Source organism: Microcaecilia unicolor, chromosome 13 (genome assembly GCF_901765095.1).
Source record: "Microcaecilia unicolor chromosome 13, aMicUni1.1, whole genome shotgun sequence".
NCBI classification, from domain to species: Eukaryota; Metazoa; Chordata; class Amphibia; order Gymnophiona; family Siphonopidae; genus Microcaecilia; species Microcaecilia unicolor.
In genome coordinates this window covers 43,236,322-43,257,027 of record NC_044043.1, presented here as the reverse complement: position 1 = coordinate 43,257,027, position 20,706 = coordinate 43,236,322, and the positions used below count along the sequence as shown (strand labels likewise).

Here is a 20,706-nt window from a genome sequence, read left to right as displayed (position 1 = left end):
GTCTATTGGCTTATGTTTGACTTATTCTTACTGTACACTGCCTTGAGTGAATGCCTTCAAAAAGGCAGTAAATAATGTGTGAGAAAACATACATTCCTGAACCTTACACTTTGAGCAAATAGGGAACGTAGTACAGCCAGTATAATGAACCTGCACTCTGCAAAAGTAGACCTTGGTAATGATATGGTAGTTACATTCCCTAAATTATTACTACAAAGATTATATAATCCCAAAGAACGATAACTTTGTATGTTGTTCCACTCTGCCCTTATAAAATACACATTCACCCTGTTATCCAACAGCTTTTATGAAAGAGCAGAATATGGTTGAGAGGAGGCAGCAGTATGCACCATTCACCATGGCTTTGGGATTGCTGTAGAGGGCCTGCACCTATTGGCTAAAGTTACTGCCCAACTGTTGCAGGTCTTAAAAAAGAAAGGGACAACAAACTCTATCAAGGCTTCTCGGCATCTATAGCCAAGAGTGACAGGGATGTTATGGGCCTGGGAGATTCACATTAGGTTTACATAAGAATAGCCATACTGGATTAGACCAATGGTCCAAGTATCTGGCAGAAACTCAATTAGTAGCAACATTCCGTGCTACCAATTCCTGGGCAAGCAGTGGCTTCCCCCATGTCCATCTCAATAACAAACTATGGACTTTTCCTCCAGGAACTTGTCCAAACCTTTTTTAAACCCAGATAGGCCAACTGCTGTTATCACATCCTCCAGCAATGAGTTCCAGATAATACACTGAAATCTGCTCAGTGTGCAGCGGCGGCCACAAAAGCAAACAGGTTGCTAGGAATTATTAGGAAAGGGACGAAGAATAAGAACAAAAATACTATAATGCCTTTGTATCGCTCCATGGTGCGTCCGCACCTTTAGTATTGCGTTCAGTTCTGGTTGCCGTATCTCAAGATATAGCGGAATTAGAAAAGGTTCAAAGAAGAGCGACCAAAATAATAAAGGGGATGGAACTCCTCTCATATGAGGAAAGGCTAAAGAAGTTAGGGCTATTCAACTTGGAAAAGGGATAAGGGGAGATATGATTGAGGTCTTCAAAATTCTGAGTGGTGTAGAACGAGTAGAAGTAAATTGATTTTTTTACTTGTTCCAAAAGTACAAAGACTAGGGGACACTCAAGGAAGTTTTATGGAAATACTTTAAAACCAAATAGGAGGAGATATTTTTTCACTCAACGAATAGTTAAGCTCTGGAACTCTTTGCCAGAGGATGTGGTAACAGCGGTGGAGTGGAGGAGTGGCCTAGTGGTTAGGGTGGTGGACTTTGGTCCTGGGGAACTGAGGAACAGAGTTCAATTCCGGGCACAGGCAGCTCCTTGTGACTCTGGGCAAGTCACTTAACCCTCCATTGCCTGCCGCATTGAGCCTGCCATGAGTGGGAAAGCGTGGGGTACAAATGTAAATAAAATAAAAATAAATAAAATAACTGGGTTTAAAAAAGGTTTGGACAAATTCTGGAGGAAAAGTCCATAGTTTGCTATTGAAACAGACAAGGGAAGTAACGGCTTACCCTGGGATTGGTAGTATGGAGTGTTGCCATGATTTGGGTTTCTGCCAGGTACTTGTGACCTGGCTTGGTGACTGTTTGGAAACCAGGACACTGGGCTAAATGGACCATTGGTCTGACCCAGTATGGCTACTCTTATGTTCTTATGTTTCCTGGTCTTTGTACTTTTTGAAAGAGTGAAAAATTGATTCACTTCTACCCATTCAGGATTTTATAGTCCTCAATCCTATCCCCCCTTAGCCATTTCTTCCAAGTTGAAAAGCCCTAACTTCTTTAGCCTTTCCTCATATGGGAGAAGTTTCATCCCTTTTATCATTTTGGTCACTCTTCTTTGAACTTTTTCTAATTCCGCTATATCTTTTTTGATATTGTAACCAGAATTGAACACAATACCTAATGGTGAGGTTACACCATGGAGCGATAGAGGCATTATAATATTCTTGGTCTTATTTTCCATCCCTTTCCTAATAATTCCTAGCATCCTGTTTGCATTTTTTGGCCACTGCTGCACACTGGGCAGAAATGTTAGCATATTGTCTACAATGACACCTAGATCTTTTTATTGAGTGCTGACTCCTAAGGTGGACCCTAGCATCAGGTAACTGTGATTTGGATTATTCGTCCCAATGCGCATCAGTTTGCATTTGTCCACATTAAATATTTCCTGAGGTCTTCCTGCAATTTTTCACAATCCGCATGTGTTTTGACAACTTTGAATAGTTTGTCTCATCTACAAGTTTAATTACCTCACCCATTCCGTTTTCCAGATCATCTATAAATATGTGAAATAGCACTGGTCCCAATACAGATCCCTGCGGCACCCCACCATTCACACTCCTCCATTGAGAAAAATGGCCAACCATACCCACTGTTTCCTGACCAATAACCAATTCCTAATCCACACCAGAACATTGCCTCCTATCCCATGACTTTTTAATTTTCTCCGGAGTCTCTCATGAGGAACTTTGTCAAAAGCTTTCTGAAAATCTAGATACACTACATCAACTGGCTCACCTTTACTCACGTGTTTATTTACGCCTTCAAAGAAATGAAGCAAATTGGTGAGGCAAGACTTTCCTTTGTTGAACCTATGCTGATTCTGTCTCATTAAACCATATTTGTCTACGTGTTCTGTAATTTTATTCTTTATAATAGTTTCCACTATTTTCCTTGGCACTAAAGACAGGCTTACCGGTCTGTAATTTCCCAGATCACCCCTGGAACCCTTTCTAAAAATCGGTTTTCCTTATCGTCTGCTCCAGACCATCCCTGACCAGTGGATAATATGCACTCCTACCAGCAGAGGGAGATTTAGAACTATTGAATATTGACACCTGTATAAGGAAGTGTGCAACCCTGACCTCAGTATTTCTCAGTCTCCCATCAGAGGTAGGTGAATTTGTGCGGCCCTGCTCTTCTTTGGTTGGGTGTGCTGTTTTGGCCGCGTTAAAGAAAAAACAAAACGGATTCTTCAGGAGTGTCCTGAAACAGACTTGTTATCTCTGCTACTGGTGCATTTAAAAGGACAAAAAAACCTTGGGACAAAGAGAAACAGAAAAATAACTTGGAGAGATCTCTTTCTGGTCTCGGGCTTTGGGCCCCTGTGCCTTTGGGGGTGTATACTCTGGCTTCCGGTTCCCTCCCCCCGCCCTCCCTTTGTGACTGATAGTGCCTCGGCCTTCTCCCCTGCTTGACTGGGAGGAGTTCCTTGAGGTGAACCGCTGGTACTTCAAAAAAACAAAAAAAAGGTGTATCATTTTGAAAATAAGGAATAAGACAGGTTGCCTGTTGCAGCAGGTTATTATGTGGGGGTGCGCTTCTTGCTGTGGGAAACTTATGGCTGGGCTCCACTGGGGCAAAGCACGACATGGCCTCTCGGTCCAAGAAGGCGCACTGGTGTGCGGCCTGTTCCACTCGGGTGATCTCTGTGCACAGCGGTCTTTGCTGTATGTGCGAGAAGGCAGAGCCAGAGGGTAGCACTGAGCCAGAATCAGATGTCCCAGCGGCTGGGAGTGATTCTGGAAAGGCCCCTTGTCAGAGTAAAGAGACCACTCCCAGGATGTGGCATGCCAGACACCATTTTGGTGGGAACATCTGCCATCTTGAGCCCAAATGCTAAGGGTCTGGACTCAGGAGAGGGATCACTGGTTCTTACCAGGCATGATGCCTCTATTGTCTCCTCTCATTTTTGCCCCAAATTTGTCCTCTTGCTTAATCAGACTTATTACCTGAAGAGGGGACTCTCAGTGGATGCTTTTGGGGAAACCTCAGTGCCCTGGAGGGGTCTCTAGGGGCTCCTGGGGTGGCCCTTGGGGCCAAGAAGGCCCGTATGACGTCTGAGGAGGACCTTGAGGAGGTGCTTTTCCTTGAGTCGGAGCCTCTGCTGTCTGAGCATATGGATCAGGGAGATCCCTGGGACGCAGAAAGCCTGGGCGAGCCTTCTCAGGTGCCTATTGGGGAAGAGCCTTCCATTGTGCAGATTTTTAGTCAAAAGGAGTTGCCAACTTTGTTGGTGGAGGATCTATGAGCTCTAAAGGATTACCCTCCAGTGGCTATGAAAGGCGACCCACTGTTAAAAGGGCTGTCCATATCATACATATTTGCGGGAGCTGGTGTAGGGTGAGTGGCAGATGCCAGATTCTCTCTTGCACATTGGTTGGGCAATGGCTCGGCTTTATCAGCTCCCTTTGGTGGACCTGGAGTCTTTCCAAGTTCCTAGAGTGGATGGTCTGGTGATGGCATTCACCAAGAAGATGTCTATTCCTGTAGAGGGGGGTTGGCCCTTAATGATCGTTGAATAAAGGCTCTAATTGTGGTCTTAGGTACTAACCTTGGTATTACAATTCAGTGGGCTGTAGCACCGAGCGTGCTTCTTCCGAGGTCCCAAGCAGCCTGACACTGCCCTGTACATCTGGCTTCACTGCTCTGTTAATTCCAAACGCCAAAGTAACTGGTTGCAGAGGGAGTCTGGGTTCCTTGGGTGATAATGATGGCTTTGAGACATGGGGAGAAGCTGGCTCTCCTCCCAGTGGCCATCCTTTGATATCAATCAAACCAGTGACTGGGGTTGGGTGGGAGGCATGGAATACCTCAAGTATGGCCCTTTCTCTTGCCCATGGTTGTTGAAGAAGGAAACATTTCACAAGGTAAAAGACTCCCAGAGAATGGCCACCCTCTTATTTTCTGTTTCTTCAAATCCTTTGAATAATTAGAATCTGAATATCTGCATAAATCCAAACCAATCTTTATGCATTTAGGGGAAAAACTGATTTAAACAAGGTTTGACTATTCAATTAAACTGTATTCAAATCTTTACAAGAACCAAACCTGTATTTAAACCAAGTTGTCTCGGGTTCTCCCAACCTTTGTTAGTATAAGTAGAATGTGATTGTGAAAACATCTAAATTTCTTTTTACAGCAGTCATACACCCCCAGATTCTATACATGGCACCCAAAGGTTTCCATACAGCAACAAGGAGAAAGGGGGGAAATAAGGGAAGGACCTGGCACCCACCAGGTGTACCCTGAAGCCTACCTAGGCCTCTCAACTCTGAAGCTCAACTGTCCCACTGAAAAGGCCAGGAGCCAGCACCCATACAGAGCTGCATAGGATATGTATGTCCACCTGCTAGAAAGAATACTGATACTGAGGCATTGGGTTCATGATGCAGGTCCTATGGGACACCCTGAAACAGACAAAATGCAGTCTATCCTTAACATGTTGGAAAAGTTAAGCTCTGGAACTTGCTGCCAGAGGATGTGGTAACAGCAGTTAACGTATCTGGGTTTAAAAAAGGTTTGGACAAGTTCCTGGAGAAAAAAATCCATAGTCTGTTATTGAGATGGATACGGGGGAAGCCACTGCTTGCCCCACATTTGGTAGCATGGAATGTTACTAAATATAGGTCTACTTTGCAAGATTAATCTATTGAATTAGGTCTACAACCAACCAGTAATCAGAAAAAACCCCAAAACAAATACCCCCAAAGGAAAAAGCTCGATTACTGAATTTCAAATAGTCAGACACATACATTAAATTCAACCCACACAGTAAATCTTAACAGGTTTAGCTGGTGGTTGGGAGGCGGGGATAGTGCTGGGCAGACTTATACGGTCTGCGCCAGAGCCGGTGGTGGGAGGTGGGACTGGTGGTTGGGAGGTGGGGATAGTGCTGGGCAGACTTATACGGTCTGTGCCCTGAAGAGGACAGGTACAAATCAAGGTAGGGTATACACAAAAAGTAGCACATATGAGTTTATCTTGTTGGGCAGACTGGATGGACCGTGCAGGTCTTTTTCTGCCGTCATCTACTATGCTACTATGTTAGGTTCTCAGTTCTTACCCTAAAACTACACATTAACTACCTACCCCCTATATCCCATAGAACAGGAGTAGGAGAAATAACAGGTAGTTGTGTGACAGGCTACATATTTGATTATCACAAGTACTACAGCCCCTACAGTTGAAACTATGGTAAAGAAACAAAGAACCCCTAAAGCTACTACTTTCAGTACAGCTTCTACCACTGTCAAGACCAAACCCTTGGACCAAGTCAAGATTCTGGTTTCATGTGATAAATGTACATACATTGAATCCCTTGTGAAAGTAGTACAAGAACTAAGAGAAGAAGTGGTAAGGCTAAGAAACATCTGGGACAACCAGAAATTTGACCCAGAGACACATGTCAAAACACTAAGGACTTCCAGCAAAGGGAGAGAAGATCTTGGGCTGACAGAGCATAGCTGGAAGCAGGTCACCAAGTCCCACAAGATCAATCCTCCAACTCCACCTTCTATTCAGCTAAAGAATCGGTTCACAGCCCTGGAGGTAGAGCTAGAAACATCTAAAAAAACCAGGAAACAATGACCATCACAGCTGGACAATTGGCCCTAAGAAAGCGAAAGGTAGTGGTGGTTGGAGTTTCACTTCTAAGGGGTACCGAAGCGTCCATCTGCTGGCCAGATATGTTGTCCAGAGAGGTGTGCTGTCTGCCGGGTGCCAAGATTCGCGATATTGCCTAGACTCATCAAGCCTACAGACCACTCTCCTATGCTACTCATCCATGTTGGCACAAATGATACAGCTAAGTATCCTACTGAACGTATCGTACGAGACTTTGTGGCTTTGGGTCAGAGGGTGAAGCATCTAGGTGCGCAGACGCTGTTCTCATCGATCCTCCCTGTCGAAGGTAAAGGTCGAATGAGAGAAGCTCGCATCTTGAATGCATGGCTGCGTGGTTGGTGCCGACAAGAGGGCTTTGGTTTCGTAGACCATGGGATGATTTTCCAAGAGGCACTGAGCGGTGATGGTGTCCATCTGTCAAGGAAGGGAAGGAGTGTCTTCAGCAACAGGCTGGTTAAGGTACTAAATAGGGCTTTAAACTAAAATTGATGGGGATGGGTATAAAAGGCCATGAAGCCATAATTAACCCCAAGGAAGGTAGGACATCTAATGCCTCTAAAGAAGTGAATAAAAAGAGTAAAATCTGGAGAACCTTGTATACCAACGCCCATAGTATGGGAAACAAACTTCTAGAACTTGAGGCTACAATGATGGAAGCAGACTTGGATTTAGTGGCGGTCACGGAGACATGGTTCATGGAGAACCATGACTGGGATGTTGCTATACCTGGCTATAATCTATTCAGGAAGGACAGAGTAGGTAAAAAGGGTGGCGGTGTGGCATTATATGCTAAAAATGATATCCAAGTGACAGAACTGCAGGACGCGTGGGGTAGGGAAGAAGTGCTGTGGGTTAAACTGGAAAGAGGGAAAGAAAAATGTATCTATGTCGGAGTGATATACAGCTCCCACACAGTCGGAGGAACTGGACAGGGACTTGAAGACCATCCGCAGGATAGCTAGGAAAGGGGAAGTACTACTGATAGGTGACTTCAATATGCCGGATGTTGATTGGGGTGTCCCGACTGTGGGGTCACCTAGAAGCAAAGAGATCTTATTCCCTACAGGAAGAACTGTTCCGGCAGTGGGTAACGGAACCGACGTGGGATGGAGCTGTTCTGCACCTGGTGCTTACGAATGGAGAGTACGTTTCTAATGTCAAGGTGGCGGACCATTTGGCATCTAGTGATCATCGTATGGTATGGTTCAATATTAAAACAGAAGAGAGGGCTCACTCGAGATTGAAGGTCCTGGATTTCAAAGGAACTAACTTTGCCGAGATGGGGGAATTTCTCAAGGAACAGTTAGTGGGATGGGAACAGCTGAAGGATGTAGAACAGCAATGGGCAAGACTGAAAGGAGCTATATTAAAGGCAACTAACCTTTATGTTAGAAAATTACATAAAAGTAAGAGGAAAAGAAGGCCTCTCTGGTACTCGAATGTAGTAGCTGAAAAGATAAGGGAAAGGAGGCTAGCCTTTGCTCGTTATAAGAAGACTCAGAAAGATGAAGACAGGAGAGAATACTTAAATAAGCGAAGAGAAGCTGGAAAAGCTATCAGGAAAGCGAAGCGGCAAATGGAGGAAAAGATAGCTAATACGGTAAAACTGGGGGAGAAGACCTTTTTCAGATATGTAAGTGACGAGGAAATGCCATAATAGCATTGTGAGGCTCAAAGCTGAGGGAGAGAAATATGTGGAAGATGATATGGATAAAGTTGAACTGCTTAACGATTATTCTCCGAGGACAAGCAGGCTGCTTGTTCTCACTGATGGGTGACGTCCACGGCAGCCCCTCCAATCGGAACACTTTACTAGCAAAGGCCTTTGCTAGTCCCCGCGCGCTCATGCGCACGCGCGGCCGTCTTCCCGCCCGAACCGGCTCGTGTTCGTCAGTCTTCTTTTGTCCGCGCTCGGTATGGTCGTGCTTTCGCCGTGTCGTGCCCCGCAAAGTCGACCTCGCGCGTTCTTCGTGTTGTTTTCCAAAAAAAAAAAAAAAATCCATTCTGTGTGTGGAAAGAGACTCTTTAGTCTTTTTCCCCCCGCTATTTCCAGCTTTTTCGCCCCGGTAAGTTTTCTTTCGTCGTCGGGGTAGGCCGCTTTTAGGCCTCGGGTCGAAGTTTTCTTCCCCTTGTTTTTCGGGTGCCTTTTCCGCCATTTCGACTTTTGATCTCGCCGGCGTGATTTTTCCACCCATGACATCGAAGTCTTCCTGCGGCTTCAAGAAGTGCACCCAGTGCGCCCGGGTCATCTCGCTCACTGACAGGCACGCGTCGTGTCTTCAGTGCTTGGGGGCTGGGCACCGCCCGCAGGCCTGTAGTCTGTGTTCCCTTTTGCAAAAGCGGACTCAGGTAGCGAGATTGGCCCAGTGGAACGTTTTGTTCTCGGGCTCTTCGTCGGCATCGGCACCGGGGGTATCGAGTGCATCAACGTCTTCAGCGTCCAGAGCTTCATTCTCGGCCGCCAGTGCATCGGCCCTCTGCATCGGCGCTGAGACATCGGACAGCTGCATCGATGTCGGTGGTACCGGGACCTCGTCGGCTGATGTCGTCGGACGGTGGTGCTTCGTCTGGAGTGCAGGTGTGGGCTGTCCATTCCCCTGCTGGTGGCGGTGAGCCTTCGGGTGGGTCTCCCCCTACCCTGAGGGCTCCTGCGGTACAGCCCCCCCGAGACCGACCTCCTTCGGCCTCGGCCCCGAGGAAGCGACGGTTGGATTCTACGTCCTCCTCGTCGGTGCCGGGAAGCTCCGGTGACATGCTTCGTCCCAAGAAGTCGAAGAAGCATCGTCACCGGTCTCCTTCGCGTGTCGGCACCGAGAGCTCTGGGTCGCCGAGGGAGTCGGCACCCAGAGGACCGCTCACCCTCTGTCCAGGAGGTGTCGATGCGCTCCACTCTGGACAGCCCGGAACAGCCTCCACGCCCGGAACAGGTTCTGACGTCGACGCCTGCATCGACATCCATGCCTTTCTCTGCAGCCACTCTGAAAGAGAGCCTCCAGGCCGTTCTCCCAGAGATTCTGGGAGAGCTGTTGCGCCCTACCCCTCCGGTACCGGCGGTGCTTGCGCCACCGGTACCGTCGAGTGCGGCGCCGGCTGGTCCATCGCCCGAGGTGAGGTCTCCGGCGTCGGTGCCGTCGCCTCCCAGGAAGGCTCCCCGACTACGTCGGCGGAGGGAGCTTCGCCGATGCGGGCGAGGGAGTCTACCTCTCGACGCCCCCATCGTGGACGTGGCTCCACGGAGTCGAGTCGGGTGAGGTTGCAGACACAGGTCCGTGAACTTGTGTCTGACACCGAGGGTGAGGCCTCGTGGGAAGAGGAAGAAGACCCCAGATATTTCTCTGACGAGGAGTCTGAAGGTCTTCCTTCCGATCCCACTCCCTCTCCTGAGAGGCAGCTTTCTCCTCCCGAGAGTCTGTCTTTTGCTTCCTTTCTCCGGGAGATGTCTACGGCCATCCCCTTCCCGGTGGTTGTGGAGGACGAGCCCAGGGCTGAAATGTTTGAGCTCCTGGACTATCTTTCTCCACCTAAGGAAGCGTCCACAGTACCCATGCATCATATCCTCAAAAAGACATTGCTGGCGAACTGGACCAAGCCTCTAACTAATCCCCACATTCCCAAGAAGATCGAGTCCCAGTACCGGATCCATGGGGACCCAGAGCTGATGCGCACTCAGTTGCCTCATGACTCTGGAGTTGTGGATTTGGCCCTAAAGAAGGCTAAGAGTTCTAGGGAGCATGCTTCGGCGCCCCCGGGCAAGGACTCTAGAACCTTAGACTCCTTTGGGAGGAAGGCCTACCATTCTTCTATGCTCGTGGCCAAAATTCAGTCCTACCAGCTCTACACGAGCATACACATGCGGAACAATGTGCGGCAGTTGGCGGGCTTGGTGGATGCGCTCCCCCCTGAGCAAGCGAAGCCTTTTCAGGAGGTGGTCAGGCAGCTGAAGGCGTGCAGAAAATTCCTGGCCAGAGGGGTGTATGACACCTTTGATGTTGCGTCCAGGGCCGCTGCTCAAGCTGTGGTGATGCGCAGACTCTCATGGCTGCGTGCCTCCGACCTGGAGAATAGAATCCAGCAGCGGATTGCGGACTCGCCTTCCTGTGCGGATAATATTTTTGGAGAGAAGGTCGAACAGGTGGTAGAGCAGCTCCACCAGCGGGACACCGCATTCGACATGTTCTCCCGCAGGCAGCCTTCAGCATCTACCTCTACAGGTAGAAGATTTTTCGGGGGAAGGAAGACTGTTCCCTACTCTTCTGGCAAGCGTAGGTACAATCCTCCTTCTCGACAGCCTGCGGCCCAGGCTAAGCCCCAGCGCGCTCGCTCTCGTCAGCAGCGTGCGCCTCAGCAAGGCCCCTCGGCTCCCCAGCAAAAGCAAGGGACGGGCTTTTGACTGGCTCCAGCAGAGCATAGCCGACATCCAAGTGTCAGTGCCGGGCGACCTGCCAGTCGGAGGGAGGTTGAAAGCTTTTCACCAAAGGTGGCCTCTCATAACCTCCGATCAGTGGGTTCTCCAAATAGTCCGGCAAGGATACACCCTCAATTTGGCCTCAAAACCTCCAAATTGTCCACCGGGAGCTCAGTCTTACAGCTTCCAGCATAAGCAGGTACTTGCAGAGGCACTCTCCGCCCTTCTCAGCGCCAATGCGGTCGAGCCCGTGCCATCCGGGCAAGAAGGGCTGGGATTCTATTCCAGGTACTTCCTTGTGGAAAAGAAAACAGGGGGGATGCGTCCCATCCTAGACCTAAGGGCCCTGAACAAATATCTGGTCAAAGAAAAGTTCAGGATGCTTTCCCTGGGCACCCTTCTTCCCATGATTCAGGAAAACGATTGGCTATGCTCTCTGGACTTAAAGGATGCCTACACACACATCCCGATACTGCCAGCTCACAGGCAGTATCTGCGATTTCAGCTGGGCACACGTCACTTCCAGTACTGTGTGCTACCCTTTGGGCTCGCCTCTGCGCCCAGGGTGTTCACAAAGTGCTTGGCTGTAGTAGCAGCGGCACTTCGCAGGCTGGGGGTGCACGTGTTCCCATATCTCGACGATTGGCTGGTGAAGAACACATCCGAGGCAGGAGCCCTGCAGTCCATGCAGATGACTTTTCGCCTCCTGGAGCTACTGGGGTTTGTGATAAATTATCCAAAGTCCCATCTTCTCCCAGTGCAGAAACTCGAATTCATAGGAGCTCTGCTGGATTCTCGGACGGCTCGCGCCTACCTCCCAGAGGCGAGAGCCAACAACTTGTTGTCCCTCGTCTCGCGGGTGCGAGCGTCACAGCAGATCACAGCTCGGCAGATGTTGAGATTGCTGGGCCACATGGCCTCCACAGTCCATGTGACTCCCATGGCCCGCCTTCACATGAGATCTGCTCAATGGACCCTAGCTTCCCAGTGGTTTCAGGCTGCAGGGGATCTAGAAGACGTGATCCACCTGTCCACGAGTTTTCTCAAATCCCTGTATTGGTGGACGATTTGGTCCAATTTGACTCTGGGACGTCCTTTCCAAATTCCTCAGCCACAAAAAGTGTTGACCACGGATGCGTCTCTCCTGGGATGGGGAGCTCATGTCGATGGGCTTCACACCCAAGGAAGCTGGTCCCTCCAGGAACGCGATCTGCAGATCAATCTTCTGGAGTTGCGAGCGATCTGGAACGCTCTAAAGGCTTTCAGAGATCGGCTGTCCCACCAAATTATCCAAATTCAGACAGACAACCAGGTTGCCATGTACTACGTCAACAAGCAGGGGGGCACCGGATCTCGCCCCCTGTGTCAGGAAGCCGTCAGCATGTGGCTCTGGGCTCGCCGTCAAGGCATGGTGCTTCAAGCCACATATCTGGCAGGCATAAACAACAGTCTGGCCGACAGGTTGAGCAGGATTATGCAACCTCACGAGTGGTCGCTCAATTCCCGTGTAGTGCGACAGATCTTCCAGGTGTGGGGCACCCCCTTGGTAGACCTCTTCGCATCTCGAGCCAACCACAAAGTCCCTCAGTTCTGTTCCAGGCTTCAGGCCCACGGCAGACTGGCATCGGATGCCTTCCTCCTGGACTGGGGGGAAGGTCTGCTGTATGCTTATCCTCCCATACCTCTGGTGGGGAAGACTTTGTTGAAACTCAAGCAAGACCGAGGCACCATGATTCTGATTGCTCCTTTTTGGCCGCGTCAGATCTGGTTCCCCCTTCTTCTGGAGTTGTCCTCCGAAGAACCGTGGAGATTGGAGTCTTTTCCGACCCTCATCACACAGGACGAAGGGGCACTTCTGCATCCCAACCTCCGGTCCCTGGCTCTCACGGCCTGGATGTTGAGAGCGTAGACTTTGCCTCTTTGGGTCTGTCAGAGGGTGTCTCCCGAATCTTGCTTGCTTCCAGGAAAGATTCCACTAAGAGGAGTTACTTCTTTCTATGGAGGAGGTTTGCCGTCTGGTGTGACAGCAAGGCCCTAGATCCTCGCTCTTGTCCTACACAGACCCTGCTTGAATACCTTCTGCACCTGTCTGAGTCTGGTCTCAAGACCAACTCTGTAAGGGTTCACCTTAGTGCAATCAGTGCATACCATTACCCGTGTGGAAGGTAAGCCAATCTCAGGACAGCCTTTAGTTGTTCGCTTCATGAGAGGTTTGCTTTTGTCAAAGCCCCCTGTCAAGCCTCCTACAGTGTCATGGGATCTCAATGTCGTTCTCACCCAGCTGATGAAACCTCCTTTTGAGCCACTGAATTCGTGCCATCTGAAGTACTTGACCTGGAAGGTCATTTTCTTGGTGGCAGTTACTTCAGCTCGTAGAGTCAGTGAGCTTCAGGCCCTGGTAGCCCAGGCCCCTTACACCAAATTTCATCACAACAGAGTAGTCCTCCGCACTCACCCTAAGTTCTTGCCAAAGGTTGTGTCGGAGTTCCATCTGAACCAGTCAATTGTCTTGCCAACATTCTTTCCCCGTCCTCATTCCTGCCCTGCTGAACGTCAGCTGCACACATTGGACTGCAAAAGAGCATTGGCCTTCTATCTGGAGCGGACACAGCCCAACAGACAGTCCGCCCAATTGTTTGTTTCTTTTGATCCCAATAGGAGGGGAGTGGCTGTGGGGAAACGCACCATATCCAATTGGCTAGCAGATTGCATTTCCTTCACTTACGCCCAGGCTGGGCTGGCTCTTGAGGGTCATGTCACGGCTCATAATGTTAGAGCCATGGCAGCGTCGGTAGCCCACTTGAAGTCAGCCTCTATTGAAGAAATTTGCAAAGCTGCGACGTGGTCATCTGTCCACACATTCACATCTCATTACTGCCTGCAACAGGATACCCGACGCGACAGTCGGTTCGGGCAGTCAGTTCTTCAGAACCTGTTTGGGCTTTAGGATCCAACTCCACCCCCCGAGGGCCCTGTTTGTTCTGTTCCAGGCTGCACTCTCAGTTAGTTGGTAAATTTTTTAGGTCAATCTCAGTTATGTCCTCGCCGTTGCGAGGCCCAATTGACCATGGTTGTTGTTTTGAGTGAGCCTGGGGGCTAGGGATACCCCATCAGTGAGAACAAGCAGCCTGCTTGTCCTCGGAGAAAGCGAATGCTACATACCTGTAGAAGGTATTCTCCGAGGACAGCAGGCTGATTGTTCTCACAAACCCGCCCGCCTCCCCTTTGGAGTTGTGTCTTCCCTTGTTTTGTCTTGCTACATACGGGACTGACGAACACGAGCCGGTTCGGGCGGGAAGACGGCCGCGCATGCGCGGTGCGCATGAGTGCGCGGGGACTAGCAAAGGCCTTTGCTAGTAAAGTGTTCCGATTGGAGGGGCTGCCGTGGACGTCACCCATCAGTGAGAACAATCAGCCTGCTGTCCTCGGAGAATACCTTCTACAGGTATGTAGCATTCGCTTTTTAGCTCTGTGTTCACGAATGAAAGACCGGGGGTAGGGCTGCAGAAAACAAAGGCTAAAGGGGATGGATGTATGGTAGACCAAGACCTGTTTACAGAGGACTGTGTTCGTAAGGAGCTTGCCAAACTAAAAGTAGACAGAGCGATGGGGGGGGGGGGGGGGGGGGGGTCCAAGAAAGCACAGAGGCAGACGGTCTGTGAACTCCAAGATGGAAAACAAACAGAGCAGATCGTAGGCAAAAATATAACCCAATTGTAATATATGTATACACGTACAAAAGTTTTCAGAGATACATGACTGTCGGATTGACTCTAAGTCAGCATTCTGCTTTGCGGCATCTCTGATCCAGCTGTTTTTTTTTAATCAAGATGGTCTTCTCTATATGTGAGTTTTATATATATATATATATATAAACTAACTTTGAAGATCTACTTCTGTGTGCACATTTTATTATTTTTTTATTCTTTTCTAGCCATTACAGTATATTGAGCACATATCTATTATACTTGACAGTAAAGGATTACTGTGTAGCCCCTGAAGCAGCCCTGTGCCGGGCTGTTTTTGTACGTGTATACATATATTACAATTGGGTTATATTAATAAATCAGGTTTTGTTTGCCTACGACAGAGCGATGGGGCCTGAAGGGATACACCCGAGGGTGCTTAAGGAACTCGGGGAAGTTCTGTCGGCTTCGCTGACGGACCTCTTCAATGCTTCCTTAGAAACTGGAGTGGTCCCGGTGGACTGGAGAAGGGAGGATGCACAAGAGTGGAAGTGAGGAGGAGGTTGGGAATTATAGACCTGTCAGTCTGAGCTCGGTGGTAAGCTAATGGAAATGCTTCTAAAGGGAAGGATTGTGACATTTCTTGAACTACATGGAATGCGGGACCCGAGGCAGCATGGCTTCACTAGTGGCTGGTCTGTCAGACGAATCTGACTGTCTTCTTCGACTGGGTGACCAAACAGTTGGATGTGGGAGGGGCGCTTGATATGGTATACTTGGATTTCAGCAAAGCCTTTGACACAGTTCTGCACAGGCGACTGATAAATAAATTGAGTGCCCTCGGTGTGGGACCTAGAGTAACTGATTGGGTAAAAAGTTGGTTGAATGGTAGGAGACAGAGGGTAGTGGTAAATGGAGCTTGCTGTCACGGTTGTGCCCAGGTCCCTGGCTCGCAGTCACCTCAGTCCCCGGGGTTTAGACCTGGGGAATGCTGCGAAGTGATGGTTTACCGTTTCTCGTGTTCCAGAAGATATGCTGGTCCGGTCCGGATCTTCCAGCTCTCCAGATTGTTTTGGGAGTTTTTTTTGAACCAAGCAGCACCCATACCTGGTGAACTCCCTTGTGACCTGCCTTTATTAACCACCTGGTAAGGTTCCTAGTTGCCTTGCAACAGTGTTCTTCAGAGGCGTTCCTTTGGTGTGAAGTGTTGCAGTGCCTTTGTGCTTTTCGTGTAGGTGACTTTTTCTCTGCTTGTTTTTTGAACTATTCTTCTGCCTGCCGCCTGCCCAGACCTGGATTGTTTATTGGACTATTCTTCTGTCTATAGCCTGCCCTGACCCGGCTTGTTTCTGGATTGTTCGTTTGCCTGTTGTTTTTCCTGGAACCCAGCGTCTTTCTAGTGTTCCTGTTATTTGTCAGCCTGTTACGTGTCCTACCTTGTCCTGCAAGTCCTACCAGCTGCCTGAAGCCCAGAGCTCAACTCTTGGTGAAAGGTGGCCAAGTTTAGGTGAAGCCTTACTCCAGTCCACTGTGTTCCAGTTCTGGTCTGCCTTATCTGGTGTTGGGGTGATTCTCCTGCCGCTGCTGCTCCTCAGCAGTGGCCCAAGGGCTCACAAACCCAGGTTCCTGCTTTGTATACGTGACACTTGCTCTGAAGAAAAGGAGGTAGTCAGTGGAGTACCGAAGGGATCTTTTCTAGGGCCGGCCCTTTTTAACGTCTTTGCGAGCGATATTGCGGAAGGGCTGTCTGGTAAGGTTTGTCTCTTTGCGGATGATACTAAACTCTGCAACAGGGTGGACACCCTGGAGGGTGTGAATGACCTGAGGAAGGACCTAGCGAACCTAGAGGAATGGACCGATATTTTGGCAACGAAGGTTTAATCCCAAAAAATGCAGGGTCATGCACTTTGGTCGCAAAATCCGAGGGAACGGTACAGTATAGGGGGTGTAGTACTTCAGTGTGTGAAGGAAGAGCGGGAGTTGGGGTGATTGTGTCTGACGACCTTAAAGCTTTCAAACAGGTAAAAAAGTGATGGCCAAAGCCAGAAGGATGCTTGGGTGCATAAAGAGAGGCATGACCAGCAGGAAAAAGGAAGTGATAGTGCCGTTGTGTAAGTCTCTGGTGAGGCCTCATTTGGAGTACTGCGTGCAGTTCTGGAGACCGCACCTACGGAAAGATATAAACAGGATGGAGTCAGTCCAGAGGGTGGCTACAAAATTAGTAAGCGGTCTTGAATGCAAAAATAATAGGAACAGGCTTATGAACCTCAACATGTATACGCTGGAAGAGAGGAGGGAGAGGAGACATGATAGAAACGTTTAAATATCTCAAGGGCATTTATGTACAGGAGGAGAGCCTTTTTCAAATGAAGGAGAGCTCTGGAATGAGGGGGCATACAACAAAGTTGAGAGGGAATAGGCTTAGGAGCAACCTGAGGAAGTATTATTTCATAGAAAGGGTGGTGTTGAGGACTGTTCCAGAGTTTAAGCATGTGGGATCGCTTAGGAACAGGAAGAATTAGGGGTTACAGAGGATGGGCAGACTGGATGGGTCATATGGCCTTTATCTGCCGTTATGTTTCTTACTACTAATTGGGTTTCTGCCAGGTACTTGTGACCTGGATTGGCCACTGTTGGAAGCAGGATACTGGGCTAGATGGACCATTGGTCTGACCCAGTACGGCTGTTCTTATGAGGCTGCTGCACAGGGTCCTACATAGCAGAGCTCTGGAGTTCTCTATCTACACCTGTAGGTAGATGTACATAACCCACAAGTCTCTGGATTGATCTGTGGGATGCTATGGAACAATCAAGTTACCTTAATAAGCGTCAATGGCGGCCAATTAGTAGTTATGAACAGAAATGCCTTACATCCTATTCTATAACCCACACACCTAATTTCCATCATGCTCAACTCCAATGTGGGTGTGGCCATAGGAGGGGCGTGCCTAGAAATTAGGCTGTCATAAATGCTCACAAGCCCAAAAATAGGAATGAGAATGCAGACTTAAGCTAGTATTTCATAGAGGCAGTTCCACATGGAACTGCCATTATAGAATTTAACTCATATTTTCCCAGCAGCTAAATTTGGGTGACCTTTGCTGAAGTCCCCTCATAATATGGAAAAACATTGCTAGAAACTGGCACTTGTGTAAGGCAGTCTTTAGATTTAACTATTTGCCTTTCCAAACCAATATCGAAGGCTAGATATAATTTATTTATGTGTTACATTTGTACCCCACATTTTCCCACCTATTTGTAGGCTCAATGTGGCTTACTTAGTACCGTGAGGCGTTAGCTACCTCCGGTCAATGAGATAAATGTGTTCCAGACATATTAGGGAATCATAGAGATGAGGAGTTGTATAGTGTTCATTACAAGTTTTGGTTTTGTTGTGTCGCTGGGTTCAGGCGTTAAGTTGGGTCTATAGGGTATGCCTTTTTCGAACAGGTTGGTCTTTAGTGATTTCCGGAAGTTGAGGTGGTCTTACGTTGTTTTTTATGGTTTTTGGTAGTGCATTCCAGAGTTGCGTGCTTATACAGGAGAAATCGGATCCATAAATTGATTTGTACTTGAGTACTTTGCAGCTAGGGTGGTGAAGATTTAGGTATGGGACACTGTGCTATTAGATTGTAAGCTCTTTGAGCAGGGACTGTCTTTCTTCTATGTTTGTGCAGCACTGCGTACGCTTTGTAGCGCTATAGAAATGCTAAATAGTAGTAGTAGTATATTCGTGATGATCTGGTTGAGTTTCTGGTTGGCAGGTCTATGAGGTCAATCATATATCTCAGGGCATCGCCATAGATAATTTTGTGGACCAGGGTGCAAATTTTGAAAGTAATACGTTTCTTTGATTTGGAGCCAATGTAGTTTTTCTCGAAGGGTAGTCCCTGCTACAGAGGGCTTACAAAGTAAGGGCTCCTGTTACAAAGTGGCGCTACCTATTAGCGTGTGTTGAATGTGAAGACACTCATGGGAATTGAATGGGCTTCTTTGCATTCACTCTGCAGCTAATTGGCATCACCGCTTTGTAAAAGGAGCGCCCTAAGTTGGTACCTAACATAATAGAAGGCAAAGTGACTGACTTGTCTAAGGTCATAAAAAAGCATCACTGGGAGAAGCAGGATTTGAACCCTGGCTTCCTTGGTTCTCAGTCTCTTGTTCTAACCACTAGGCTACTCCCACAGGATGATTTTGTAAAGGCTCTTTTTAATGTGTTTCACACAATAAACAGTTTCCTGGACTGTACAGAATCAAAGTGATTATATAGCATTGACTGTGCAATGCAGTGCAAGGCAATTCGATATATGGATACAATGAATACCCAGTAGTGGCCCTGGTATATCATATGTGCAGGAAGGAGGGAGTGGTGGTAGCATTAGATCTAATGGCAACATATGATACAGTAAATCACAAGATTGAAGGATTACAGTGTGTTGAATATTCCAAATGGTTGGTTTTATTTGGATCTAATTGAACACATGAGTGGGAAACTGTACTTCCTGGGTGGCTTCAGCTGGGATGTCACAGAGATCAGTTATTATTTAAGGTGTACTTGCAATCTTAGCTCACGTAATTCACTGTGGTTTCTTGCATTATATCTATGCAGAGGATATACAGATTTTTGTGAATTGAGGACTAAGTGATTGTTTGGTTAGGTCTGAGGAAATTGCTTAACCACTCAAAAACAGATTTATTGCTTGATAGCAAACCACTTGCCCTAGATTTTTTTTTTGTCTGATCTGAGGTTAGAGCCCAAGGAAGAGATTGGGTTTCTATGAATTATGGTCAATCTAGTGCGGTGGTCTAAATATGCTGGTATCATCTGTGGAACATTTGATTTATGTGCCCATATTTATGAAAAGCTGAATTAGTTACAGTAGCGTGTGTAACTCTTTAGATGCAGGCTTGCCTAAAAAACAGTAGTACAGATGGCAGCTGATACAGAATACAGCTGTTTAAGGCTCTTCATTGGTTGGGAAGAGAGTGATAAGTAGAATTTAATTTTTTTTTTTTTAATTTTGTGGCTTGGTGCCTCAAAGTCAGGCAGTTAAGTGTTCAATGATACCCATCAAAAGCTCTCCATTCATCTTTGCAGATTTATTATGAATTTGAGTGAAAGAAATTAACGTTCTGTCTCATATATAGGCCCAGTATGCTGGAATGTGCTCCATAAGGAATTAAACCTAACAAATAACATTTTATTGTTTCACAAAAATGTAAGGCATGGCTGCTTAAATCAGCTTATGGGTCATGAAGTGTGAAGGTTTTAAGGATTTATCTGCGTGGCTGTATACTTTGTTCTGTAAACAGTTTCATAGCCTTGTTAGGCAACAGAAATAAATACCATACACAGCTATAATAGCTAAGGGAAAAAAAGAAAACCTATATGAGATGGGAGGACAGAAACATTGAAGCAACAGGATCAATTCCTTCTGTAGTCATGTGTGTGTTGAGCAGCTGGTGAGCCTGACTGCCTGAATTTCTGTATTATTAATGCTGCACCAGAATGGTACTAAGAAGACAGGGGAAGCCTCCACGGAAAGTCAAAGCAAAACAGCAAAAGTAGAGGCTGACAAATGCGCAAAACAATAGGGAGCTAATATCAAAAACCAGTTTATTCAGAATATTCATATCAAGGACCCGACACGGTCCATGTTTCGGCGCCAAAGCACCTGCCTTGGGTCATAATCAACTGTCTCTGAGAAGAAGCTGATAGGCTTGAATAATTCCTTTATGTATGCAAGTTAATCCACAGAGAGAACAAAAGAACAGCCAACCGATCAGCAAACACCATGTGACAAGAAAAATAGTGGCCTTAAAATCAAACTTTTGAAATAAGGTTTACAACAGTAAGGTAAAAAGGCTTAATAAAATGTAAAACAACGCTTGGATAATAAGATATAAAATTTTTAGAGATTAAAAAAAAAACCCTAAGAGCATCCCTTGATATCTACAGGAATTATAGGCTTGTAGCTGCAATTTAGCCTTCTTTAAAGGTTTCCAAACCTGGTAATACATTCATATAATTAAAGATATTTTTTCTTCAAAAAGTATGTAGTTGCATTTTACAGCTAACAATTGTATAAAACAAAGATTCCACTGGGATGCTTGAAATATTTTTTTCAGTTAAGTGTATTCAGTCAGTATTATTCTTTGATATGTTTAATAAATATCT

General features: G+C 47.3%; 1 protein-coding gene across 1 annotated transcript in view; it reads left to right on the top strand.

Moving 5' to 3' along the window:
- The first annotated feature begins 4,198 nt into the window (after positions 1–4,198).
- The window catches only part of VEZF1 (vascular endothelial zinc finger 1), a 124,261-nt gene continuing 107,753 nt past the window's right edge, over positions 4,199–20,706 (top strand). The window contains exon 1 of the mRNA XM_030222125.1: positions 4,199–4,300. Within this exon, the coding sequence (XP_030077985.1) occupies positions 4,199–4,300 (102 nt within the window). The remainder of the gene's footprint in view (positions 4,301–20,706) is intronic.